We start from the raw sequence: 26836 nt of genomic DNA, 5'->3' as shown, positions 1-26836 counted from the left end.
TCAAAGTTACCAGAACTGTTGCGCTTACAAGAGCGTTTGGTGCGGCAATGAGTTTGTTACGCAAATGTGTTTCAAATTTGCTTTCCAGAATGTCATCGAGTTGCAAGCTGAAGATGGTTGGTGTGTTTACAGTTTGCACATCGGGGTAGAGTGGCTGCCTATCGATTCTTCGCAGAACATGAGTGTCATCTTTGGTGACTGGACACGGCCCTCATTATTCTTTTCATAGAAATTTGGCAATATGTCTTGGTTCACTTGCACGCCGAAGTCGTCTCTATGGGTCTTTCATTGCCATTCTTTTTCCGTTTCCTCCAGTTGATTTTCACGAGAATGATACATCCCTGTGAGAATCGAGGAATACTTGAACATTCGAGTCTTAAAAATTGCTTTCTTGTTCATTAGTATGGTCTCGAATATGTGATGTTGAAAATAAAAGAACGCCATTTGGTTCGGGCGCCAAGATGGTTCGTTCTTGTCTACCCCAATCACGCATGTGCGACTATGGTAGATATAAAGAAAGCATCACCACGATCATGACAAATCATTTTTCATGACCAATTACTGAATGCTTGAATACCCTGGGACAATACATATGTCCGCGATAGTCTCAAAAGTATCTATTTTTGGGCCAGGCACTAGATTAGTTCGATATGACGCACCAACCTTCACCTGTCGTAGTCAATGGGTCAGGGAGTATTGACATCATTACAAGTCGTCAGAAGCATGCGGATGTATCATTTCGAATTGAGAGGGTGTTTCCCATCCGTATCGAAACAGAAACAGGTAGAGATTGGCCCTACAGGTCTTGGTTAGAATGCTTATTAACGGCGAACAGTTCTTGACACAAACCTCCATGACTCTGGTGTTGCGAAAACTCAAGAAGTTCCAGATGAAACGGCTTTTGCAAATGTTCGCGTTGAAGTACCTGAGACTGAAGGTGGCATTAATCAAAGGCACCCAAATGTAGTTTTGGCAGAATCTTGCTTGCCATTATCGCCATCTCAACACCCTTTCATCACAGCGTCAGTCCATCATTTGATCTCTGAAAGCAAACCCACTCCCAATCATGCTATTAATGAGATTGTTCGTCGCTGTGAGGATGAGCCCATCCAAATTCCTGGATCCATTCAAAGCTTCGGAGCATTATTAGCTCTCGAGGAAAAAGAGGACGGTCGCTTCTTGGTCCGAATTGCAAGTGAGAACGCAGAAAAAATTATTGGCCGCAAGCCTGAAGATCTTTTCGCACTCCCCTGCTTCACTCAATTGCTAAGTCCAGTGTACGAATTGGACTTTAGAGCCAGGATTGAATCCAGAAAACTCTGGCATCAAAAAGAACATCTTAAAGCATATCCAGATATTTTTACCACGATGCTCGAGTCAACTCCCTATATCCCTATGTATTGTGCTTTACACTTCCGTGAGGATGCGGGCTTGTTCATATGCGAGTTTGAGGCGAAGAATGATTTGATGACTGACGTCCCTCCGGAGAACTGGAATCTGCCTGGAGAACAGGTCAATATTATCGATAACCAAGCTACAGAGGAGGAACGAATTGTGTCGACTACAAAATATAGTGAGCCATTTCGCACGATACAGAGGACCAAGAACAGGCTTGGCGAGATGGAAATGTTTCATCTCGGCTGTGAAGTTCAGGAGCAGCTGAATTCAGCTACTTCCATAGCATCTCTACTCGACATAGTTGTTGGTCTTGTCTTTGATCTGACCGGATTTCACAGGGTTATGGCTTACCAGTTTGATGAAGATGACGCAGGGTTGGTTAGAGCAGAGTACATTGATGAGAGAGCATCGTTGGATCTCTACCGTGGCCTCAAGTTTCCGAATACCGACATACCTATTCAGGCTCGGCAGCTTTATGCGCTCAACAAGATAAGACTACTCTATGATCGAATGGAAGAGACTGCCAGACTTATGTCTTCAACCGAAAAATATAATCCTAAAAATCTCAACCTTTCATCAGCATATATAAGGGCCATGTCGCCCGTTCACATCAAATATCTGACAAACATGGGTGTAAGGGCTTCGTTCTCCATCTCTTTGATTGTAGAAGGTCGATTATGGGGTTTAATCTCATGTCATGATTATGGCCTAGAAGGAAAAAGGGTTTCATTCCCAATGAGGGAGCTCTGCCGAAGTCTAGGAGATTGTACAAGCAACAACATTGAGAAATTAATCTACCTCTCTCGGATACAAGCGCGACGGCATCTCGGAAAAGCACCTCCTAAAACTTCGCCATCACAATATGTTGCTGCTTCATCCAGAGATTTATTGCAAATGTTTGAAGCAGATTTTGGGTTCTTGGCCATTAAGGACGAAGCAAGAACGATTGGGCGCTTGTATGCCTACAATGAAAGTATTTCTCTACTTCAATATATCCGCAAAAAGTCGCATACGTCTGTATTCTACACTCAAAATATCTCTGCGGACTGTACAGATATTATGTTTCCTGCGCATTTTGTTTTGATCTCAGGATTTCTTGTGATTCCATTGTCTCTGTCGGGATCGGACTTTTTGGTATTTTTTCGAAAGGGTCAGCTAAAAGAGGTCAAGTGGGCTGGAAATCCAAATGAGAAAATATATAAGCCTGGTACAGAGTATCTTGAGCCAAGAGCAAGTTTCAAGAGATGGAGTCAGCATGTCATAGGCACTAGTCGGGAATGGACACGAGAACAAGGTTGGTTTATCCCACAGCCCGAGCTTATTGATGGTGTCTAATATGGAGTCTCTCAGTTGAGTCTGCAGGTGTTCTAAGTGCATTGTATGGAAGATTCATTGAGGTCTGGAGACAAAAAGAGGCTATTGTGCAACAGAATCGAATGACGCGATTGTTGATTCGACAAGCTGGAGCTGAAGGTACGTATTCAAAACCAGGAATTCCTCATCTATTACTAATTCTTACAAGTTCGAAACCCCTTGAATGCTATAATTGGTTATCTCGAAATAGCACTCGAGGAAGTTCTCGACGACCAAGCCCGTCTCCACCTAGAGAAGTCTTTAGGTGCATCAAGATCCCTTATTTTTGTTGTGAATGATCTTCTCAACTTGACAGAGGCGGAAGGAGAAGATCCTGAAATGTCGCATGATAATGTTGTTTTGGCTGAAATGATGAACGATGTCATCCGTGATTTCGGTGATGAATGTCAAAAGAAGAGTCTAAATATTAGATTTGCCGAAAGTACGGATATTCCTGCAGTGGTGAAATGTGACGGGGTGCGTTTGAGACAAACAATCACTAATTTGCTCTCAAACACTGTGAAGCATTCAATTGCTGGCGATGTGGTTGTTGGATTGAAAAACGTTGAATCAGATGATGATAAGACTCGAGTTGAGATGTTCTTTACCGACAATGGTTCTGGATTCACTGAGTAAGTTTCCACTTATGAAATACAAATTTCTCAACTTCTCTTATGACGAGAGACTAATTCTCCATCTCCCTAGGCCAGAACTGGACGGCATATTCCAAGACTTCGAGAAAGTCCTCGACGACGACGATATAGACGAACAGCCATGTCTTAACGGAGAGAAATCCTCCATCGGTCTCGGTCTCGCCGTCGCAGCACGATTCGTCCGACTCAACGACGGAAAAATAACAATCAACACCGAACCCGGACACGGAACCACCGTCACAGTGTCAATACCATTCCGCAAAGCCGAAGGGGGACATCACTTCACTGCCCAAACTCCACGCAAAGACGCTCCCGCTCTCTCCATCAGCACTGAAAGTCCCAACTCCGAAAATGGCATCCAATGCGATACCCCCGAAAGATTCCAAGTCCCTCCTTTCACTCCTCTCAAAGACCCCTTCCTCACCTCCACAACCGAAATCATCGATTCTCCCTCATCAATCCCCACACGCAGCACCTACTCGCACTCTTCTCCTTCCATCTCTCACCCCCTCTCCACGTCCCTCAAAGACCCCTTCCTCACCTCCACAACCGAAATCATCGATTCTCCCTCATCAATCCCCACACCCAGCACTTGCTCGCACTCTTCTCCCCCCCTCTCCACATCCCTCTCCACCAAATCCGTAACCACCAACCCCGATTACCAACTCCAATACCCCTTCCCCATCATGGAATTGCCTCCCCAACCGGAGATCCGCAATCTCAATGTCCTCGTCGCGGAAGACAACCCGCTGAATAGTCGACTTTTAGAAGAACGTCTCAGGAAAAGAGGACACATGGTTACGGTGAAAATTGACGGGCAAGCATGTGCGGAAGCTGTGATGGCCACACCGGATGGTTTCGATATTATTTTGATGGATATACAGGTACGTCCTCCCACTTCCACACCCCCATAAAATACTTAACCCACACTAACCCCTCCCCACCCCACAGATGCCCATCCTCAACGGCTTCTCCTCCACCACCCTAATCCGCTCCTTCCTAACCAGCACTTTCCCCGTCCCCCCCATCTCCCCGCGCGCAGCACTCTACGGTCGACTCCCCATCATCGCCGTATCGGCCTCCCTTGAAGAAACGAAAAGAGATGAGTATATCGATCGTGGTTTCGACGGCTGGATCCTCAAACCGATTGATTTTCGGATGTTGGAGGAGATGCTGAAGAGTGTGGAGGATGGGGGGAGGAGAGAGGGCTTGCTGTATGGGAGGGAGGGGGTGAAGTGGAGGAAAGGGGGGTGGTTGAGATTGAGGGGGTGAGGGGGTGAGGGGGTGAGAGGGTGAGGGGGTGAGGGTTGGAGAGGGGGAAGGGTAGGGTGGGGACGTGATGGATTGATTTAGGGTTTAGGCACGAACTTCAAGATTCTGCACTACGGGTGTAGTTGCGTAACAGAATCATGATAGCTGAGGGTGGTTGGCGAAGAAACTTGTTTCTCCGAATCGTGTGCGAAGACTGGCAATAATGTCCTCTCATTTTTCTGTTTCCTTTTCCTTTTCTTTCCTTTTCTTTTCTTTTCTTTTCCATCTCTTTCTCTTTCTTATGTACTTTCCCATACTGCTTATTGTTGTCGGTATTAATTCGAATGGGGAACGCATTGATAATCTCAAGTCGATACATAGAAATATCATTAAATACAACCCTCAACTCTGAGGTCTGCACACAGCTTCTTGTGATATCAGTCGAAACCAATTGTAACTTGCACAATGCATATATTAGATAAAAACAAATTTTCGTAAATCTATTTCTCTCTACTGGTTCAAATAGTGCAATAAAAACAACCAGTCAACCAGTATCTTTCCAGTACCAAACACCAAACACATTCCCATTGATCCAATTCCATCCCATCGCTCAAACGCCTATCCGCATTCAAAGATTCGAAATTCAGAGCTCAAAACAAGCTCTCCTAAAGTTTAACCTTCCCCCCATTCAATTCATTCCAGTCCTTCTCTCCAAACTTTACATATTCATCCCCTCTCAACCACCACATCTGATCCCCACTCTCTTCGATCGCCTTCGGATCCACCCCCTGCTTCCGAATCACATGTTTAACCATCTTTACCGTCCCGGTAATCTCCATTTCCTCTCCCTCTTTCTTAACTCTCAAAAACACTGGTACCGCATAGCTTGGCAGTGACTTTTTCGCATGGATCGCCAAATCCTTCATAATGTTTGGATTGTGATCTTTTAGAATAACAGCTGCACAACCTACTCGTCCATCATGATGGGGCAGGGAAACTCCATAGACATTTGCCTCCTGAATAGCCGGATGAGTGGATAACGCTTCTGCTACTTCGTTTGTTGATACATTTTCCGATTTCCAGCGGAATGTATCACCGATTCGATCATTGAAGAAGACATTTTCACCATTTTCCCATGTCATAATATCGCCTGTTCGAAACCATGCATCACCCTTTTCGAAAACGTTTCGTAATACTTTACTATCGGAGGCGCTTTCATTGTTGAAATACCCTTGATAGCCTGCACTTATATCGGCGGGATCAAGCTTATACAGCATTTCTCCTGGAGTTCCATAAGGTACTTTGGTGCAAAATCCGGTACCTTTCGATCGATAGGGTTGTTCCGTTTCAACGTCCAACTCGACCACGGCCCATCCTTTCCTCAATACGAGCCAGTAAATAAATCCGTTACGACCTACTGCACCCCTGCTAAATTCGTTATTAGAATAGTTCCAGCCAGCTCCTGCACCTTCAGTAGCGGAGTAAAATTCGGCGATAGTCTTGATATCGAATCGTTCCTTGAATTTGTTCCATACATCAGGTCTTAGGCCATTGCCAAACGCCATTCTAACGTTATTTTTCTTGTCTAGATTTTCGCCTGTCACGGGATCGTATTGAGGAGGTGCGGATAAGAGGTAGCGACAGACTTCCCCGACATATTGAACAACATTCGCGTTTGATTCTCGAACTTCCTTCCAAAATGTTTTTGTGGAAAACTTTCTGCCGATACATATTGTTGCGCCCATGTTCAAAGCTGCTAAGACAGCAAGAACACTAGCAGCAGAATGGTACATAGGCATACACTACGGAAATTAGTATTTCAAACTACAAAATGAAAGAGGTAGACGCACAGTATACAAGACATCGGGTCGTTTGTATCCGCTCCATTTCGGCATGATAGTCGATCCAAAGTTTGCCTTACCCCAAGCCAGGACTGCGGGTTTTGGTAAGCCTGTAGTACCACTGGTGTATATCAACATTCCGATCATTGACTTTGTTTGCTTGGATCTGGTAGAATCCGGCTCTCGAACACCTTCAGTGGAAATGATCGTAGACTCTACATCGGGAGTGAGAATTTGAAAAGAGATATCCGGAAGCTCATCCCGAACTTCCTGCGTCAGTTTCTCTTCGACCATTGGATCCACGATACATAACCTTGCAGTGGAGACTTTGACACAATGGGATAATGCCTTGCCCGTCAAATTGTAGTTAATGAAGGCCGGTTTGGCACCTATACTCCATAATCCAAACCACAGAAAGAAGTAATTATCTGAATTGGTGAAATCCATAGCAACGATTTCCTCCGGCTTAACATTATGGGTATTTTTCAGCCATGTTCCATATTTCAAGACTATATCGTACGTTTCCTTGAATGTCCATTTCTTGCCTTCGAATATGATGAATGTGTCGTTTGCAAATTTTCCTTTCGCATGCTCCTCGAGTACATAAAACATGTTAAGACGATCATCTTTTTCTCTTTTGCTGGTAAAGGAATATGCTTTTAATGCAGCACCCAATAATTGATAATCGTAGCTCAAAGAAAGTTTCGCATTGGCGTATGCCAAACCAGCCAACGCTGCTGGAGCTGCTAAAGCCAATGGGACTATTGAATTGTTAGTATTTCGAACTCATTCTGTTGGCCGGAGCGATGTAAACTGACTTGGCATTTTGATAACAATGTCGTGAAAGTATTTCAGCTGTCAGACGAAGACTGGTAGAGCTCCGTAAGACTACGGTATCTGGTAGTCAATTAACCTTTGGATGCTGTCTTCAAGAAACAGTCCAACTTTCAAGTGAGGATAGAATAGCAAAGCTGTTAAAATCGATTGCCTAGATAAGAGATTCGATATCCATGCAGTTATAAAATCTCAAATTCATTAATCGAATGAGTAAATTCAAGGCGAAAAAAGGATCTTGAACGGAGGAAGGGACGACAGCAAGCAACAGATCTGAGAAAGACTGTACCTTAAAAACTTACCGTACACATATTAATATGGGTGAAGTCTGGGTAATATGCATGCGAACATCTCGCCGTTGGACCCTTTTGGGGAGTTTCATTCCTCAAATGGTATGTGTGCCTCGGCACGGAGGATGGCTTCCTCGCACAGTATGGCTTTGTTCTGAGGCATTGTACTCGGAATGTAATAACGAATAAGCTGCAGATGATGCGAAAGCGGTTCCATATCCGACGATAATTTTCAGTGCAGAGTCAGGGTTTGAGGGTCATTGCACCGTCTCTTCCTCTTACATACGAATCATAGCACAAATTGGCAATTTATGCGATTCATGTGGAGTTCACAGATAGACATCTTTCTCCGTCCTCTTGAAGCGTTTGTTTGTATGGCTGCACTCTTCGTGTATGGATATGTGTGGATATGGACGGATATGGGCGGATGATAATTGGCCTCGTACGACAACTGATGGGATGAAGACCCTCCTTGGATGGTGGATTCGCTGATTGATTTCATATATTTGGTTGGATGAATTAGAACTTGATCAATTAACGGTTTTTTGGGGATCTTCGGATCATTTCCCCAATGAAGTTTGACATCCATTATGACGAAAACTCCTTGGAATACTAGAGTAGTAGTACGAGTAGAGTAGGGGTAGTAGAGTAGCTCGAGAGTAAGTTACGGGCGTGGGCACTAGCTCGACTAGGTGTTTTAGTGAGTGTCACGAGTGTGTGCTGGTCCCCGCTATTCAAGGCTTTAGAACGCAACTTTAACCTTATGCGTCAAGCCTTCAATGGAAGCATCGGCTCAGCCTTGTCACTTTTATTCAGCCTTGTCACCTCATTCATTTCATCTCAGCCTTCTCGTCGCTAAAACTTGCTTGTCGCAAATAGCGGCGCATCCAAACGCAACGCGGAACTTCCACGATATCAACACATACCTACCCAGGTACCTGCTTATCAACAAATGGACATCCAAACTTCATAATGTCAATATCAACAAATGAACCTGCATCCTCAGGTCCGATAGAAACTATAGGTGAAGATGTGAAAATCTTTAATGATGATAAATCACCCGAAAATGCTGTGACGGCAGTAGAGAAGAGAAAGGAACCACCTCCTGAGAAGCCCGAAAATGCTCGCATGCGAATCCAAGTTCTAATTTCATTCTGGGCTATTATATTGTTACTTGGTGTGCCAATATGGTGGAGGACAACCACCATTTATAGAGCGCCATTACCTTTAGATCAGATGACAGATTGGGCCGAAGGAAGAGTATGTTAATTTCATATACATAGACAGCTTAAACTAATTGAAGAATGTAGGCATGTCGACCAGTATTTCCACTCACAATCTCAATAGAAGCCGAGTCATTACAAGAGAACGAAGCTCAAAATCTTCTACGAACTACACAACATGCGTTAGATGATTTAAATGATTTCTCCGCACATCATCTACGATTGCAGCTTTCCCCGCCCAACAATGCTTCCGCGACTACAAATGGGTTCTCATATGGAGGCATGGGAGAGGATGTTGCTTTGACTATTAGACTTCTACCTGGAACAGCGTCGTCGGCGAATTTACAAGCATACGCGCCCATTTTAGATATATACTATCCTCCAAATCAGATCCCTTCGAGTTCGTCATCAACTTCTTCTTTAGCGACGTATATTGCGAATACATTGAGGGGCGTGTTTGCCGAAGAACAAGCTATGATTGCATATCTACTTTCTACTAGTTCTGCTCCGCCAGAAAGAAGTCCAAAAGCGTTGGCGCCAGAAGTGGCAGATACTCTAGCCAAATGGACAACGCGTTCATTGAAATACTCTGGGACTTATCATTTGACCTTTTCCCTCTTTACTCCAACTGCCACTCCCTCATCTTGGGATATTGAAGCTGCGCTGGAAGAACACATGAAACCATTACTCGATAGCTTTACTTCAATCAGCAACTTCACAATCGATACCCAAGTCCAACTTTACGCTACCCCTGGTGTTAGCGGAAATGTCCTACGAAAAGAGGATCTAAGCGGCTTCATCAATGCCGCAGAATGGCCTTTAAGTCCCAGTATTGGCGGCGCCCCAACAATCAATTTCATTCTCTATGCAGGCGATATGGAAGTCGAAGGAGGTGGAAAGAGCTGGTTAATCCCTCAATGGGGTGGCGTAGTAATCCAATCCGACATCTCAGATTTACGCCCCGCGATGCTTACTTTCTCAACTCAACTAATGTCTCTGATGGGTGCCCCCGAAACCGGATCTCTTCCCCTCCGCTTAATGACACTAGTGCGTGTACGTAGCGCAGGTCTTCTCCTGAAAGCAAGCGGAACACTGGGAAGTCTAGCGCGATTAACTAAAGCGCTCCCCTCGATTAGTATACCGGAATCCGTGCAAGATGGCGTCTACACAACTATCGAACATTTGAGAAAAGCATGTGATGGACTAGGAGGCAATGACGGGTTGGTTCATGCACGTATCGCGGAAGAGGCGGCAGAAAAGGCATTCTTCGAAAAGAGTATGGTGGGCCAGGTGTATTTCCCGGATGAACACAAAGTCGCGGTTTACATGCCATTATTAGGGCCAGTGGGTGTACCGCTGGTTATGAATGTGCTGAAGGAAATCAAAGCATGGAGAAAGAGGAGTAGAATGGCTAGCTAGCTAATTGGCATTTATCGTAGTTGGCTCGCAGCTTTTTAGAATAACGATGTAATGAATTCTCAAAGAATATTTTCTCTTTTCATATCTGTTTTGTAACATATCATGCTATACTATCTTCCCCACCCATCACTCTCAAAACTCTACTTCGTCTCTTCTAACCCCCATATCTCCATTCCATTCCCGACAATAATCGCTTTCGCCTCATTCCCATTCCCATCTGCCCCAGGAATTAATCCCACATCCCCAATATCACTCACCGCCGTAAATTCATCCCCAATCATCTCGATATCTACCGGACATGTCTCTTCTTCTCTTGCACCTGTGGATGTAGATGTAGCTGTAGATATAGCTGTAAAAAAGAGAGAGATCCCAACCCGCCACGTCTTGACCCGCTGATCGGTACTAGAAGATATGATATACATATCCTCTTTCTTCTCTTCTGCAGTATCTGCAGTTTCTGCAGAGCAAAGATGAAGATGAGGATGAGGATGAGGGATAAATACTAAGCCTGTAACAGCGGCTGCGTGTGCACCGGGGAGGAGTATGGTGATGGGTTTCTGGAAAGTATGGGGATTTGTATGGAGGCCGGGAGAGGAGACGGAGATGGGATACAGTGTTATACCGATTGCGTTATCGTCGCCGCCGGTGATGACGACGAGACATGCAGCGGAGATATATTTGAAGGCGAGGGTTTTGATGGCGTTTTGATGAGTTTTGGTGTGGGAGATGAGGATGGGTTTGGAGATTTGTGGGAGGGAGGTTGGAATTTCTGCGGGGTCTTGAGGTTGATGGGAGAGATCGAGAGGAGCGCTCCAGATACAGAGACTTCCATCCGTAGCCGCAGTTAGGAACGTGAGTTCCGAGCGAGAGATGTGTAGATGGCCTATTTGCATTAAACATGCAGATGTATATTGACCCCTGACCAGTAATTTCCATCCGCCGATTCTCGAGTAGAGATATGTGCGCATGGTCGAATCTGAATACGCAAGCGTGATGATCATTTCTTCGTGATCCCTTCCAGGAAGATCAGATACGTCGAAAGACATAATGCGTAAATCCTGTTCGGCAGTAGGATCGGGACAAGAAGCTTCGCAAATGACTCCGAGACCGAAGCCAGGGATGGATTGGATGCGCCAGATGTAGAATTCTTCGACGCCGCCGCTGCTGAAGAGATAGTGCGAGTTGTGCCAGTGAAGATGTTGGAGACCTGCTGTGTGTTTTTGGATTGTGGAGAGGCAGGTGAGGGTTTGATCCTGGGTTTGAATATGGTTGTTTTCGTAACGCCAGATTCTGATATTTGTGTCTTCAGCACCGGTGGCTATCATTTGGGGAGAGCCTCCTATTGCACAGGTTTTTATTTCTCGCCCGTGACCACCGGATTTTATGGTGCGATGAGAAGGAACTCTCTGGGAATGAAGGAATAGTTGTGATGCTTTTGTATATATCAAATGACCACTACCACCTCCTTGCACTCCCTCGAATGGAGAATAAGCATGAGCTCGATGTGCACCTCCGCAATCAATACGCATAATCTCAGACTGTTTCGTCTCGTTCCATACGATAAGACTCTTGCTTTTAAATCCATATAGGATTAAATCAGAACCTTGAAACCAACAAGCTTCAATCATGGGTCCAAATGGTGGTGCAGCACAATGTACGTGCGAAATTTTTGGCGTAGCTTCATTATTGTATGAAAATATGGCATATAACCCATCCCGACTTGTGATTGCGAAATAACTTGTGATTTGCTGAGAATCGGTCTTGGGTACAGCAACAATGGAAGTAATAGCATCCTTTTTGCCAGGCGAGTTCCAGGTGCTCATCGTATTTGTGTCGGTGTCCTGTACCGCGATTTGGCCTTCTCTAGAGCCAATGATAAGATTGCCGTTACATGTACCAGCACCTGTGACTATAAATTTCGGGGGCAACGAGAGAGTCCTTCTGTCGATAATAGGTTGTGACCCAGAAGATTCCAGGTTAAAAGACAATATTGTCAGTTCTTGACTTCCTAATAATGTAACCAACAATTCAACTGATTTATTATCGTTTCCTGGGACGATGAAAACATCCGATGGTTTTCGCTCAACTTGTCCTATTTGAACAATGGGCAGTCCTGGTTGATACAAGAATATCTTCCCGGTAGTGCCCGCCAAGACACATAATCCCAGATTTGAGTTTCCTTTCAAAATAGAATATGACTTGAGGTCTTGAGTACTGGATTCGGGTAGAAAAATTTCTTCGAACTTGACCGGATTTCTAACAGTGGCCTTGAGAATTCTTCCAAATGTTGTCGTAATCAGGAAATCACTTTCAGAAACGAATGCATAGCGATTGAAGGCATCTTTGGGCGCCTTCTTGTTCTTCTTCGATACGACGGACTCTTGCTCATGTTCCTGATTGGAACAAGTTTCAACGTTAGTAAGAGATTTCAACACATCTTCGAGCTCGAAAGCTACCGAGTAATATGAGCCTTCGACAAAATTATCCATTGCAGAGTCTTCCACGGCATTATTGCTCGATCCGTCGATAGGAGTTGGACTTGTTTTTCTCTCCTCTTCAAAAAAATATGTTGAGATCTTTCCATCTGCTCCACCAGTGACAAGTAAATTCTGATTGTTTTCGATTTGAGTAATAGCTGCTGACCAAATGTGCTTTCCAGTATGGAATGCAAATGTCTTGATATGTGTTAACTTAGCAAGATTATTTGAGCTAGGTTTAGAAACATCAGAGGTTTTGCTTCCATTTTGAAGCTCGCTCCCAAGTTCTAGTGTCCATTGCTGTGCTGTTGAATCTTCTCCAAAAGAAAGAATAGTGATTGGCAAGGTTCCAAATGTTGATCTATCAGGACAGTGAAATTTGACACCCCATATACGAGACGCATGACCCATTGTTACCGCAATACATCGGTTGAAGCCATTGGAGTCTTGCTGGGATTTTGCTGTCTCTCCAAAACCTGTCTCTCTTGGCAGTAAGTCAGCAGCTAGCTTCATAGCATCTGCATCATTTTGCGAGCCCTCCGCAAGATTCCATATCCGTATTGTACGATCGTCGCTACAGCTCGCTAGCAATCGTGTGGTCTTTCCATCACGGCCCATGATCGGTGGAGATATATCCACTCCAAAAATGGAACCCTCGTGACCAGTGAAAACAAAGAGGGCTTCATTGTGGAATGTAGAGTTATCTTCAGCAGCAACACATTTCCAAACAATGATCTCGCCAAAGATAGTTCCTGCTGCAACTATGACAGTATCTTGATTCTCGCAAACGAGACTTGCAGAGTACAACATAGATCGCGACGAAGGTTGTAGTTGACGCAATCTTATGGTTCTGTCTTCTTTTGATAGCGTTGCTTGAACCATTGCATTGTGAGCAGTGACCATGACACAGCCATCATTTTCCCAAGGACAAAAAGCAACACTGAGAACCCAGTCACTGGCTGATGTTGCAGTTTCCGTGATACTGGTCACATGTTGAGATATGATTTCCTCAATTTGCGATTTGCGGATTAAGGTCAAACATTGGCCACCCCAAATAACTACCTGTAAATCGTCTGTGGAATCATTATTCAATTCTCTAATGATGATACCGTGAATCGCCTGTGAGTCAAAGACTCTACATTGACCAATCTGCCTGGAAGTTTTGGCATCATAAATCTTTAAAGAAGGACCCTCAGCAGCAAGAATTAACAATTTACCAGTAGAAGTATGGTAAAACTCGACAGCCAAAATTGGGCTCAGTGAGTGGTTATGCTATATTGAAGCAGGTGAGCTGGTGTTCACGTCGAGTTTTGGCATTGTTGAAGCCGTTACTAACCTTGAAAGAAGACATTGGTATTGACAGATTTTGACCAATATCTGCATATTTATGTAAGTAGTTTGATATCAGAAATATCCAAGACAAAATACCATGACCGTCGTGAATGTATTCCAGTTGACCACTCTCTAGATAGATGGGGAGTTTTGCGAAATTTCTCCAAAATTCTGCCACAATGGCGGTGAATCCTTCCTACTCATTAAAAGGTGTGCGAGTTTCTTTCCTCCATCTATTTGTCAACGAACAGATCAACACAATGGATTCTTAGTGAGCTCTTGGAATGAAACTTCAAAATTCGTCATTGATTCACGCTTCATGGGCTACTGGGAAATTCTCAATTGGATACCTTCTACTTGCTCAATATGTCTACTTAGTATGATTTCATTTCCTTTCTTTGATGTCGTTTGCTCTAGAAGTTTGCCATTCTTCTGCGCCCCCTCTTCCCTTCTTCTCTACTCACTAACAAGTAGATTAGGCCAGCTAGTGCAGGACGTTTCACGATGTACATAATCCTCGGCTGCATATGAAGTCTCTCAGCTGCTCTCCCATCTATCTCTTCACTTCTTTTTGCTTATTCATGCTCCGTTCTTCTGAGAAGTTTTCTCAATGATGCACTCGTAGATCTCTTCGAGTGTCTCACATGACAATTTCTCGATACCCAAACGGAACCCTTCGATTATCTTGTCCCGATATACACGTCGTTGGGATCCCTTACAATCGTTTTCGCCCGCTTTTTTGAAGGCTGACATGATCTCCTTGACTTCTTGGAAGCTGATTATCTCGGAAGCGCCTGGTAGACATGTGCAAGATATACCCAGCCCTTGATTTTGGCGGATCGTCAGTTCACTGCTGTGGCTTCCTGAAGGGTGCTTTTGATGCTCGCCACCTGCGTCATCCTTGATTATTTTTCTTGTCCCCTCAGTGACACTGTTAGACAAGTCTTGAGTAGACACGCGAGAGCGATACAACTTCGAAGCAACAGCGGAGGCTATTCCTAGTCCGAACGACAGGATGAAAGCACGTTTTCTGCTCAGATTAAACATTTCGTTTTTGATAAGACAGACAGGGAATTTAAACGGCTGACTGTCATCTTAAATCAGTTTTTACTCTTGTCCTGCAAGTTTTGGAACTGATTTGCAGAAAAAGGTACATCTTTCTTGAAAAGTCGATCTTCCTTCGAGCAGTAACTAATAATACACATCAAAGACTCTACAAGTGGAAGCTTCTGTTGGGGAAGTCTCTTGTAACTTTGAATTTTTATTTGTCTCCTTGAAAAACGACCCGCTTGTACGCAAGTTCAAGGATGTCTTAAAAGTTCTCAATTCTGTGGTACAAAAGACATCTCATTGCCACTGATAGATTGCGTTTCTCGTAGTATCTCGATACTGCCAACACTTTTTGTAAAGTAAATACATAGAAAAATGGACTCTTTTAAAGGCAGACCCCCTTTTGCCTTTCATTTTGAAGCATTCAACATAGACTACCTATCCTCATTCTTGACATACTTTTCCGTCAACCTCACTTGTGCAGCTCGCGAATGGGTCATTATTCTGATAAAAGAAAATCATGTTGAGAGAATTCAGAGGTAGTGTTGCATGGAATCAAGTGATGATAACAGGCTGTAGTCCCTCGAGGGGACTTTTGGGGAAGATATATCAGCGTCATTGCAGCGCACCAATAATCGACCTTAAGTGGCACAGAAGATCAAAGACCTCAATTCTAAAGCATGAGAATATCCAACGACTATTAAAAATGTGTAACGAACGTCTAGTCCGCTCAATAATTTTTGATCAAACCCAAAGATATTTCAAACTAACGACCTCCATCCACCTTTCCGCTTCCAACATCCTATTATACAGATACTTCTAGGTAAGTACATATTCGCATTAAATCTCACTTATACTTCCGTCTTTGCATGAACATGGCATCATCATCATCATCATGTAAACTTGTAATGTATTACACAAATTAAGATCAGTAATCATACAACTAAACTCGCTATTCTTTAAAAATCAAGAGTATAATGAGAAAAAGCAAATGATATTTAGTTATCCACGATACCTAGTCTTTCATTTATCTCGTGATTGACAAGCTACAAGTATATGCCAAACGAAGACATTTTTCTGTATCACAATTTATCCATCTAACCGGACCCTGACAGCCAGATTGAATCCTTCCAACCTGCTGTCAACACCTAGTTGCCCCCCATACCAATCCGCAATTGATCTTATCAACTCTCCAACCCAAAATAAATAAGCCAATCAACCCTAATAACCCAACCAAAAGATTGCCACCAACCTCCCCAACATCTCAAAATTCACACACCACTCCTCCCTTTTCTCCACCCTAAAACTCCATGTACCTAAATAGATATCCTCAAAGCTTAAAAAGTACCAAGGCAATAATCATCCACAAGATCAAAAAATGCCATTCACACTCCTCCTTATCCTGTTTAACAGGCTGCACCAATCGCTCTCGCATTTGCGCAATAGCGACGTCCTTCTCAACTTCAGCTTGCAGCTCCGCATTATGAATGCGGAGCTCAACATTTCCATCCTGGAGTTGGGTATTTTGTTCTTGGAGCTTATCGTTTTTATTCTTGAGCTCGGCATTTTGACAGCGTAGCTCTGTATATTTATCATTGAGTTGGATGTTTCGAACTTGGAACTCGCAAAGTGTCTTGGGAACTGTGCATCTTGGAGGGCTGGTGCTTGTATCGTCGCTGCCGCTATCTTCGGGGGTGTGCAATGCTGGGCTGGATTCGTGAGAATCTAGTACCTGGGAGTTGTGGGTAGACATATTGTTGTGGATATATTCAAATAGAATGTTGGGTATTGAGTATTGAGATTCTGATGGTGTTGAGAATGGTGAGGAAGGAGTAGTTTGGACTTGGTTGATGATATTTGGAAGTTAAATAGAATGTACCCGCTGTGACAAATCTTCGCTACTGCAGCTAGCTTATGAACGAAGCGGGACTATATAATGGACCGTATTAAAGTATATTCTTGATGCAATAGAATGATGGTTCGATATTCAATCAGCCAGACTCATTATTACGGGATGATGTCATTTCTCTTTGAAGAAGCATCCATACCTATCCATCATTTGGTACCTATGCCCGGTACTATTACGGTACGTACGAGTGAATATACATACGTGATTTTGTGCGGCCCCAGACGATTCAAATTACATAGAACACTCGCAGCTCGTAGTTCTTAGGTCTGAGCTTAAAAAGGCCATATGAAATCATTGAAATCTTCTTCAAGGTTTTTATGAAGAAGACATTGTCTTTGCCGTTGTGATAGCAACAGATATTGGAACCAATCTTGAATACAAGCTAGTCAACAAACATAGCAAACAAGTAAACTACTATAAACCGAAGTAGGATGGCCATCCCAGCCCAAGTCATCATTGTTTGAATCCCGAGAATGTGGATGCGTGTTGAAAGACAAGGAGACCAGTGAGAGAGGGACTTTGAAAGCGGGAAAGAAGATGATTCATCATCGATTATATTATGAAATTACTATTTCGGATAGCTCTGTGTTTCTTGAGTGTCACAGATTAAAAAAAATGGAAATATAGCTGCTCCTATAAATAGAAAGTTCCTTCTTTAAGAATTCAAGACAGCTGACCAGTCTTCACTCTTTATATACTCCTCCATCGACGTCACGGGGATCTTGACGGTGAGCTATACACTAAATATCAGCACTGTATCTCTCACCACCCAATCTAAAAAAAAGTAAAAAAGAAACTCACCTCATCCGGTCTCAAAACCTCCGGATCACCACCCGTATGACCAAACTCATCCACATACTCCCAAGCAACCTGCAACTCCCTCATAGCATCCGGTACCCCTTTCCAAAACGTTTCTTTAGAGACCTGTCTAAACTCCGCCTTGACCCCTAAAGCATCCCCCCAAATCTTCGTCCATTCTTTCCAAGTCATTCTCTCCGAAACACCTATGAGATTCTTTCCTGGCGACATCTCAATCAATGCTTTAACAAACCCTCCCGTATCTCTCTGCGTCACGACAAACTCCACCACACTATCTGGACTCAAAGGTCTCTCGAACAAAAAACTCCCATCGACCTGTTTCTGCGGTGCCATGGGTGGAAAAGCTTTCCAGTTCGTGACATAATATCCCATTTGGAGGGTACTCATTCTCGCTGCCAAATCCGGGAATCGAGATTCAACCTGCCGGACTGTTTCTGCTTTCGAATCAAAATGATATACCGAGGTATATTTACCTTTACTCCATTTCGTTGCATCGCTCAAAGAGGAGTATATGAAATATTCCAACGTTTCGAGAACGCTCGGTGAAGCAGCTGCTTCTGCGATATTGATCCCTTGAGCAACTTCCCGATCATATGCGTGTTCGAGGACTGTGCGGCCAGGAGGCGCGCCTGTGGATATGCCTGTGAAGAGATGCACGAAGAAATCGGTATTGGAGTAGATTACAGTAGCTCCTTGAAAAGCTGAAGAAAGTGATGGTCTGTCATCAAAGTCCGCTTGAACGATTTCGACTCCATTTTCTGCTAATACTTGAGCAGCCGGACTTGCTGGATTGCGCGTTGTGCCTCGAACTCGCCATTCTGGGAAGCGGAGAAATGTCTCAGCAATTGATGATCCCTATCTTTGTTTAGTATTTGTACATCTGAGTGTTATGGGAATAAGCACTTGGGCACCGGTGACACTGGTTATAACAATAATTTTCGACATATTTTAGCAAGGCGATTTGTCTTTTATCCCCTCAATATTGTGTGATGATTGGAATGAGAAATAGTATCACAAGAAACCTCAGTCTGCCACCTCCGGATATAGTGTACCTTATATAGACAGCCCGCTCTTCCTTTCTGTGTCATATCATAATTCTCCTTTACACTGACTAATATTTACTGGGTTCGGACTTGATCATTTTCCATACTCCAAAAATTTGCCAATATCTTAACTGAAGCTTGATATATAAGGGGAGGATCTTACATTTCGATCCGCAAGCAATTCCCCTTGTTTCGTTTAGCAGTGGGCGATGCAGGGTTCGGTAAAATCGCTGTCATTATTTCCCGAGATTACAAATTGACATGATTTATCAGCATATTAGCTGTCCCCCATTTTTGCCAGTTCGATCGGTTAAGACTCTGATCTAAGACTTCCCTCTTCTTGAGAACAGCTTGGAGAAGATTCGACCGTAATGAGAGGAGTGTCGAAATTCTCAGGAGAGACGACTGGTCTTTGAAACTTTTCGGGGGCTGGTTTCCCTTTTCCTTTTACTCCAACTCCTACTGTAGACTGACCATCATGTGAAGTAGATATACGCACGCCATCTGATGACCGATTTGCAGCATTAGCTGTACTTGGCCCATCTTGTGGTTCCTCGGCGATGTCTCGTTTCTTCGCTTTCTTCAAACGAGCTGCAGATGCCTTTCTACGTTGTTTGGGTGGTGGAATTACAATATCTGGTAGGCTTCGACCATTGTTACTCTCTGTCCTATCCCTAGGACGGTCAAGAGAGTTGCCAATAATGTCGGCCAAACCCGGGCTGCCTTGATGACGATTTTGTGTGCGGCGATCTTCTCTATGTGCTCGTCCACGTCGACCATCTGAACGGCGTTCTTGTAGAGGGTTCATCTGTATTTCTCCATTGTACTGTCTTGATCTTCGTAATTGGTACCATACGAAAAAGCTAATGGCACCTCCAATGACCGTAACAACAATGATTATTACACCGATTATCAAGCATTCATTACCCATAGCGCCCGCACTTGAAGATTCATTCTATCATCTCTGGCTTTCAAATTTATATGTAATGCTTCATCAAGAAAATGGAAGCACCAAAATAATTCTTTTCAATAAAGATAAGTTTCTAGAAGTTGCAATAGAACAATGTGAATTTCACTCTTTGTTCTATCGAAGATTTTGGCCCTTGGCAAAATTAGAGCTTCTGTATACTATCCAATAGATGTGCTCGTTTGTGGCCTCAAACTAGTTAAGGTACAAGCCGGAGTATGTAAGGAAGGATCCAGATCCAAATTTGGAAACAAAGAACTTCGTCGTTTCAAAATGGACGTCAAAACTTTGAACGGTTAGTGGTTCCTCGGAAGCCAAATACATCTTGAATCAACCGATATTTACCAGCGATCTGGTGCAAAACTGCTCGATGGTCATAAGATAAGATCTATTGATCTTCTTTGTTTCTACTCTGATCAAACTCGCAGTCGTCGGGATTATTAACCGTCCCCGAACATTTCTCTGCAGGCTTCCGCCTTCGAGAAGGAATATACTATGTTTGATTAATGCGGCAGGCTGCATATTAACCTCCGAATTCAGTACAAAGCATGCGAGACCCGTACATAATCGCGTTGCCATGTGCGCGAGATGTATTATTAGGCCCAGCATATGTCGAAGTAGAATGACCAACTTCATATGGGGCATAGGAGAATCTTTGGTGGATGTTGTCGAGGTGATCATGTGGTACAGTAAGACATTGAAACAATCCTCGCCGATTATCTTCGGCATGGCTTACTTAATGACCTCTCCTGAAGCATTCCATTGTTACATCCGTTGTCAGGGTTTGAGGATGCAGTGTAAATATTAGTTGAGTAGTAGTGATATCAAACCCCGAGCATCAATATCAGATATGTTTAATGCTGTCTAGCATTGAGAGGTTGAGATGATGGAGCTCATTCTTTGAGACAACTTCCATACCATCTGCCCACATGTGAATCATAGGATAATGATACGGAATATTTGATTTAAACGGGATGGATAGATGTAGGCACCCGCCTCGTGCCAGCCGTTCTTGTTACTTTGAGGTTTCCACTCCGTAAACAGAGTCACGAAGTCATCCATCAAGTCATCGACAGTTGGTTGAATCTCCAAGGACTCATTGTATGCCTCAGTGACAACACACGTAGCTATGGTAATTGATGAAGGTCTTGTAACTTGAAGGCCCCGTAACTTCAAATCCTCGTAAATTCAAAGCCATGGTTGCATGCCGTCGTAAATGTTGAAGAATGAAGATTGAAGATTGAAGATTGGATATAAAAATGGGTACGAAGTGACAGAAACAAAATCGACATGTTACTCGTAGTGAGGCTGAGGTTAACCTTACATAAGCATGTGGGGAGAGGGAAACGCCTGGACAACAATGGCAGTCGCTAGAATGATCGCCCCGACCCGATAACATGAACCTGAACATGAACATGAACATCCATGGATGAACATGTCATGGCGACATACGAAAGATAAAAAGTTTATTGGGAATTGCATTTGGTATGGAAATGTTGTGTCTCTTCACATTACTGCAATCGCTGCATGTACACTTCTTGTATACACACTTGACTTATCTTATAAAGCATCCACTCCAATGCTGAACAATGTGACATAAAAGATTGAAAAGATCTTGTTTTATAACATCAATCAATTGCTTAACTTCACAAGCTCCAACTCCCGTCTCGACCATGTCTTTAGTCCCATATTCATCTCGAGACAGTCAAGAGATTGTACTGTAGGTTATCCCTCATTTTCTTCTTCTTTCTGCTGAGGGCATTGGAATGAATTAGAAGCTGGAAGCTAGCTGGCACACGCATGCTAATATTTAGTGTTATAGTCGTCATGATGATGCGATCGTCATAAGGGATCCCAATACTCAACAATTAGTTCTTCGAAGTGCCCCTCCCGGTCTCGCCTTGAATGATTGCCCGACATGTCATCGCCCATTGCGCGCACCCTCTCCCGAACGACAGCAGCCTACTCCTTCCGCTCGTGCAAATGCTTTCATAGCTCCAGAATACTTTCGCATGCTTCATGCTGCAAACAGCGGTCCGAATGAGCAACCACCCTCCAGTCCGATTCGCAGACTCGTACAACCTGCCTCTCCATCTGCGAACTATGTAGATGATGCAGAAGACCATGTAGAATTTGTGGCAAGTACTCCAGCAGTGGAAACAGGACATACCATAAAGAAGGAAGCTTTCAGCCCAAACTACTTCAAGAGATTCTTCATTGAGGAAAAGGAATTAGGCCGTGGAGGAAAGGGAGTAGTTCTCTTAGTCCGCCATGAGCTCGACGGGGTGTCTCTAGGTATGAAGATCCAAGAATAGGTATACGAAATAATGTGCTAATGGGCTGTAGGTCAATTTGCGTGCAAGAGAGTACCAGTTGGAGATGATCATGCATGGTTAGAGAAAGGTATTATGATTCTCTTTACGTCGAAGCTCTGTACTAACTTCCACAGTTCTCATTGAGGTTCAACTCTTGCAGGGACTTTCTCACCCGAACCTCGTATCCTACCGACATGTCTGGCTGGAAGATGTTCAATTGAACCGGTTCAGTCCCTCAGTACCATGCGCCTACATTCTTCAGCAGTATTGCAACTCCGGAGACCTACTGCGTTATATTGCGGGGCCTACACCGAATATGCAGACAACAAATGAACAATTGAAGGAGCAAATGCGAAGAAGGTCAAGAGGGGGTGCAGAACGACCGGATCTGAGATCGTCGCAGAGGAAATTACAGTTTGAGGAAATTTATTCGTTCTTCAAGGATATTACGTCGGGCCTTGCACATCTACACGCTTCGAATTACATTCATCGAGACTTGAAGCCAAGCAACTGCTTGCTACATCAAGATGGAAGTGACATGAGATGCCTCATAAGCGACTTCGGAGAAGTACAAGCGGAAAATGTTGTGAGGAAATCGACAGGATCTACAGGTACAATATCATATTGTGCTCCGGAAGTTTTGAAGCAAGATCAGTTTGGTCGATATGGAAATTTTACTACGAAATCTGACATTTTCAGCTTGGGAATGATACTGTATTTCATGTGTTTCCGGAGACTCCCTTACAAGAGTGCAGACAGCTTCGAGGAAGACTTCGAAGACATGGATCTACTTAGGGCTGAAATTAGCACGTGGTCTGGATTTCAAGACGAACGACGAGAGCGACCAGAATTACCAAATCAGCTCTACAACTTTCTCAAGAGATTACTTGCTGTCAATCCTAACGATCGACCTAGTGCAAATGAGATCTTAGAAGCAATCAGAACAGAAAGGGGTTTACAAAATCCAACCCGTGTGCGGCATGGTAGTTCATCGGGAATCCGTGGAAGAATTCAAGCAATCGACTCACCCATGCCACCCGCAACACCAGTCAACGAACGAGAACCGAAGCGAGTGCGCTCAAGAGCATACATCGAAGATCCTTCATCCGAGACCTCATCTCGTTCATCCTCACCCACACCATCCTCCCAGCTCGCATTGGAAGTCAGTAGAAGTCGCACTACTGTTCCTGTCACAAAACCTCACATTACCACTCCACTATTAATGCCACCACCCACCACCCTTGTATCCTCTTTCAAGAATCGCATATCTCTCTACCGTCACTATTGCGAAACGTGGGCTCATCACAATAAGCAGTCTCTTACTTTATTGGCTAGAGTGTCAATTTTCCTTTTCAAAGTTTTCATGATAACGAAACCATGTCTTTCTTCTCTCGCTAGACGATGGATCTGGTATCCTCTCGTCGTTATAGCCGCCGTTGAACTGGGGCTCGGAACAAAATTAAGTTGGAGCATAACTGGCGGTCTTTTAGCATTTCATTTCATGGTGGTAGAATTGTTTGATTGGTTTGGACCTGGCATGTGTAATGGAAGACTTGGAGTGCATGAACATTGGCATCAGACTGGTTTCTGAAGGGGCATTATCTCTCTATGAAAAGGCTCATTTATAGGCGAGCGGGATATCTTTTTGCATTTTGGGGTGTGGGATCTGACACATCTGGTAGGCGAGGCGTTTGCATTCAAAAATCGAACAAATCGATCGATGTGTATGAGATATGAGAAAATGAAAATAATGATTTAATGGCAGCTTTTAATGGCTAAAGAACGGTATACGTTCTGACGGCCTCCATAGAGGTGTGTAGTGATTTTTTCTTCGTGTGCAAGTGCAAATTAATCATTTTTAATAAAACATACCTACCTAGGTAGTGGGTGGCTATTCTCGACTGTTGGGGATTACCTATATTTCATTCTTTCTTCTCTCTTTGTGAGTCTTGAGATAGTCAGTATTAGCTGTTATTATTACAAGAATAAGCCGAGATATGTGGGATGGGGTTTGTGGCAAGTTACGTTACTGCCTCTCTGCACGAGCCGACTTATGGGCCACTCATCAGCGATATAAATCGATAGGTTGAGATAGCGACTGTCTAACTCCAACTCGGGAATTCTGACTGTACCTAAGGTACCTACTTATGGTTGGGTGCGGAGAGACAAATAATGACGTTGTCATGATTTATGAGGGAACGAAAACAAAAATAGGAAGGATGTGTGATCCGTTCTCTCTATTTTGCTTCTTTTGTCATCTGCTATTTGCTATTTGCTATTTGCTATTCCTTCTTTTAGTCTTGTTTTTTAACCAATTCAATTCAACTCACCATTTCGAATATAACTATACCTGTGCGGTTCGTATGATAAGTAGAGGTAGCTGCAAAACAGAAAGAAAGAGGCAAAGAGAGAGCAGAAAATGGAACCAGCTGATGAGCTTGTCAGCACTGTCGAGCGACGAGCAGCCTATAGCATCAAACGATTTCGCTCCTCTGTCGATGAATCTGTCCGTAAGAATGATCCTAAGCTCTGGAATCGAGCTCGCATGTTCATTCGGAGCATTACTCAACGCTACGTAAATTCAATAAATGGAGTCCATCTCATTGATGTTTTCGAAATTGACCTTCACGATCTATGGTACCTTTTCGTCGAGACAGCCAAAATTACGCCCGCCAATGAAGCGGAAACCGACCGACTTGTCAATCAAGTCATATACGCGCGCGAATTGGGAGAAATATCCCGAATCGTTGTGCCGCCAGCAGGAGAGAGCAACAAAAATCAGTCCGGAGAGCAGCAGAACGTTCATGTCGAATCTGCAATCACCAGTACCTCGGCTCGGATGCGGATCGATCTCCCCTTCTTGGTGACAGATCTACGAGATACGTGGGCTATATCGATGATGAAAATGACCATGGTTGAGCGCGAGAATCCCGCTGGTTTTACCGCCTGACTCGCAGCTCTCGGTGTCTGTGATTCTGAATTGATGTCGTGTGCACTCATGCTATTTCGAGATGCTCTTGAGACACCACGACAGCTCCTTGAAAGCGATGCAGCCTTGACAGCAGATCATGCCAATAGAATCCCGCTATCCGAGTTTTTACCCGCAGTATTAGCTTGGCTCTGGTGTGGCAGTTACAAGATTCTAAGCCTTTGCGCTCGAAACGAGATTTCCTTCAAAGATGATTCCGCCAATGACAATAGAGAATGGGCCGAAGCTGGACAGCTAATAGAAGCTAGTGGAGAACGGCAGCACTCGGGATTCAATATGCGACGATGGCAATTCTGGAAAGATCGACTCGAAGAAATTAGTCAAAATACTGAAAGTGAAAGTGGCGCTGAGCAAGGGAGGAAAAGCGTCCATATCTTCGAGTCTTGGGAGCAGATCACAGGAGGCAGACATCATGATCGTGAGATAGCTCGTGATGCTTTTTTCGGCAAAAGTGTCGGCTCAGTGTAAGCAATGAGTTCAGATATCTGTGACAGAGGCTGGCTGATGAGCTTCTCAAAATCTATCTCTTCGTTTTCAACATGAATCAGCTACATGATTATTATTCTACTATCAATGCAAAGCCTTCTACATGCTAGAAACTTGTCTCACTACGTCTGTGACGGGGACCAAAAGCTAGTGCGAATCAGCGTAGGATTCTGGATGATTTGGAATGTAAATCCAACATTCGTCGGCTGGTCTAGAACTACATTTTGCACGACGAACCTGACTTTCTCATTGATATAACATCCTGAGGATACTCCAGTGTGAGGATTGTGTCGCAAGATATGGTCACGTATAGCAGTAGAAGTAGCTCCTATACAACCATCAGCCTTACATAACAAATTTGGGCACATTTACACTTACCATCTACAGCATTTCCGGTACCTCGATGAAAATAGTAACGTGTTAGCTTTTGTTCACACCCAAAGACCTAGCTAAGCCGATCGAGATGAAAATTATATGTTGAGTATCGGAGTGTTTCGCAGCTTATAAGGGCCTGGAAAACTTATGATTGTAGGATTAAAGAATCAATGTACTGTAAGTTTTTTATAGGCCAACTTCTGGTTCAGCATACTTCGCATAAATGGTCCCTCAACTAAACTGGCACTCTAGAGGTTTCCTAGTGAAAAGCCTCTTCATACCGAGATTGTGGATATCCTGCGCTCTTTGAGAGAGGGGTGTCTTGTCTGATGCAGATGGATCAGAGCTGAATTAGTAGTTTGGCCCGGTGAATGTGAGGAGATGGATGAAGATTTGTGTCGATTCAAAAATTTGCAATCGTCACTGTACTTGTCAAATGCTAGAGGAGTCGATATCAGAACAGAAGTCGAATAGGCTACACGAATACCTTGGTGATATAACAATATCGGAACAATATGAGAACAATCTTGTGATAGTATCAAAACAGTCCCAGATATTGGGTATATATAATGACTCCTCGATACTTCATGTTTTTTCTTCTCTTCTCCAGTACTTGAACTTTCTCTGAGATCTACTAAACAACTCTAAGAACTTCACAAGACAAACCCCAAAGACACAAATAACTCATTTTCATCATGAATCAAGAGCACGATCACGATCACAATAATCACCATCATCAACACGCTCGATGTCTCTTGAAATTCTACCTCCAAGCATTCATCATCAGCATCAACATCGGCTCCGTCCTCGGG

The 26836-nt window shown here is 43.7% G+C and overlaps 10 protein-coding genes across 10 annotated transcripts; 4 read left to right on the top strand and 6 right to left on the bottom strand.

Annotated features, from left to right (window-relative positions):
- Nucleotides 1–437: 437 nt before the first annotated feature.
- EAE98_003065 (uncharacterized protein) lies at nt 438–4676 on the top strand (the record flags this gene model as incomplete). Its single annotated transcript, XM_038950685.1, has 6 exons — nt 438–783; nt 836–2692; nt 2749–2871; nt 2921–3383; nt 3457–4288; nt 4356–4676. Exons 1-6 carry the CDS (start codon nt 651–653, stop codon nt 4674–4676), a joined length of 3729 nt encoding a protein of 1242 aa, XP_038813214.1. The 5' UTR covers nt 438–650.
- A 644-nt stretch (nt 4677–5320) lies between these two features.
- EAE98_003064 (uncharacterized protein) lies at nt 5321–7321 on the bottom strand (the record flags this gene model as incomplete). The annotated part of the gene is made up of 3 exons (XM_038950684.1): nt 5321–6457; nt 6506–7257; nt 7315–7321. The coding sequence occupies 3 exons, from the start codon at nt 7319–7321 to the stop codon at nt 5321–5323; spliced, it is 1896 nt and encodes a 631-aa protein (XP_038813213.1).
- Nucleotides 7322–8592: 1271 nt separating this feature from the next.
- EAE98_003063 (uncharacterized protein) lies at nt 8593–10262 on the top strand (the record flags this gene model as incomplete). The annotated part of the gene is made up of 2 exons (XM_038950683.1): nt 8593–8880; nt 8931–10262. 2 exons carry the CDS (start codon nt 8593–8595, stop codon nt 10260–10262), a joined length of 1620 nt encoding a protein of 539 aa, XP_038813212.1.
- Nucleotides 10263–10402: 140 nt separating this feature from the next.
- On the bottom strand, nt 10403–14090 carry EAE98_003062 (uncharacterized protein; the record flags this gene model as incomplete). The annotated part of the gene is made up of 2 exons (XM_038950682.1): nt 10403–14011; nt 14076–14090. 2 exons carry the CDS (start codon nt 14088–14090, stop codon nt 10403–10405), a joined length of 3624 nt encoding a protein of 1207 aa, XP_038813211.1.
- A 560-nt stretch (nt 14091–14650) lies between these two features.
- On the bottom strand, nt 14651–15118 carry EAE98_003061 (uncharacterized protein; the record flags this gene model as incomplete). The annotated part of the gene is made up of 1 exon (XM_038950681.1): nt 14651–15118. The coding sequence occupies one exon, from the start codon at nt 15116–15118 to the stop codon at nt 14651–14653; it is 468 nt and encodes a 155-aa protein (XP_038813210.1).
- A 1333-nt stretch (nt 15119–16451) lies between these two features.
- On the bottom strand, nt 16452–16874 carry EAE98_003060 (uncharacterized protein; the record flags this gene model as incomplete). The annotated part of the gene is made up of 1 exon (XM_038950680.1): nt 16452–16874. One exon carries the CDS (start codon nt 16872–16874, stop codon nt 16452–16454), a length of 423 nt encoding a protein of 140 aa, XP_038813209.1.
- Nucleotides 16875–17685: 811 nt separating this feature from the next.
- On the bottom strand, nt 17686–18794 carry EAE98_003059 (uncharacterized protein; the record flags this gene model as incomplete). The annotated part of the gene is made up of 3 exons (XM_038950679.1): nt 17686–17763; nt 17832–18704; nt 18753–18794. The coding sequence occupies 3 exons, from the start codon at nt 18792–18794 to the stop codon at nt 17686–17688; spliced, it is 993 nt and encodes a 330-aa protein (XP_038813208.1).
- A 408-nt stretch (nt 18795–19202) lies between these two features.
- Nucleotides 19203–19823, bottom strand: EAE98_003058 (uncharacterized protein; the record flags this gene model as incomplete). Its single annotated transcript, XM_038950678.1, has 1 exon — nt 19203–19823. The coding sequence occupies one exon, from the start codon at nt 19821–19823 to the stop codon at nt 19203–19205; it is 621 nt and encodes a 206-aa protein (XP_038813207.1).
- Nucleotides 19824–21532: 1709 nt separating this feature from the next.
- Nucleotides 21533–23765, top strand: EAE98_003057 (uncharacterized protein; the record flags this gene model as incomplete). The annotated part of the gene is made up of 4 exons (XM_038950677.1): nt 21533–21579; nt 21682–22154; nt 22206–22262; nt 22309–23765. The coding sequence occupies 4 exons, from the start codon at nt 21533–21535 to the stop codon at nt 23763–23765; spliced, it is 2034 nt and encodes a 677-aa protein (XP_038813206.1).
- An 828-nt stretch (nt 23766–24593) lies between these two features.
- Nucleotides 24594–25631, top strand: EAE98_003056 (uncharacterized protein; the record flags this gene model as incomplete). Its single annotated transcript, XM_038950676.1, has 2 exons — nt 24594–25110; nt 25132–25631. 2 exons carry the CDS (start codon nt 24594–24596, stop codon nt 25629–25631), a joined length of 1017 nt encoding a protein of 338 aa, XP_038813205.1.
- Nucleotides 25632–26836: the final 1205 nt, after the last annotated feature.

Source organism: Botrytis deweyae (assembly GCF_014898535.1).
Source record: "Botrytis deweyae strain B1 chromosome Unknown BDEW_005, whole genome shotgun sequence".
Lineage (NCBI taxonomy): Eukaryota > Fungi > Ascomycota > Leotiomycetes > Helotiales > Sclerotiniaceae > Botrytis > Botrytis deweyae.
This window is presented reverse-complemented; position numbering and strand designations above follow the sequence as displayed.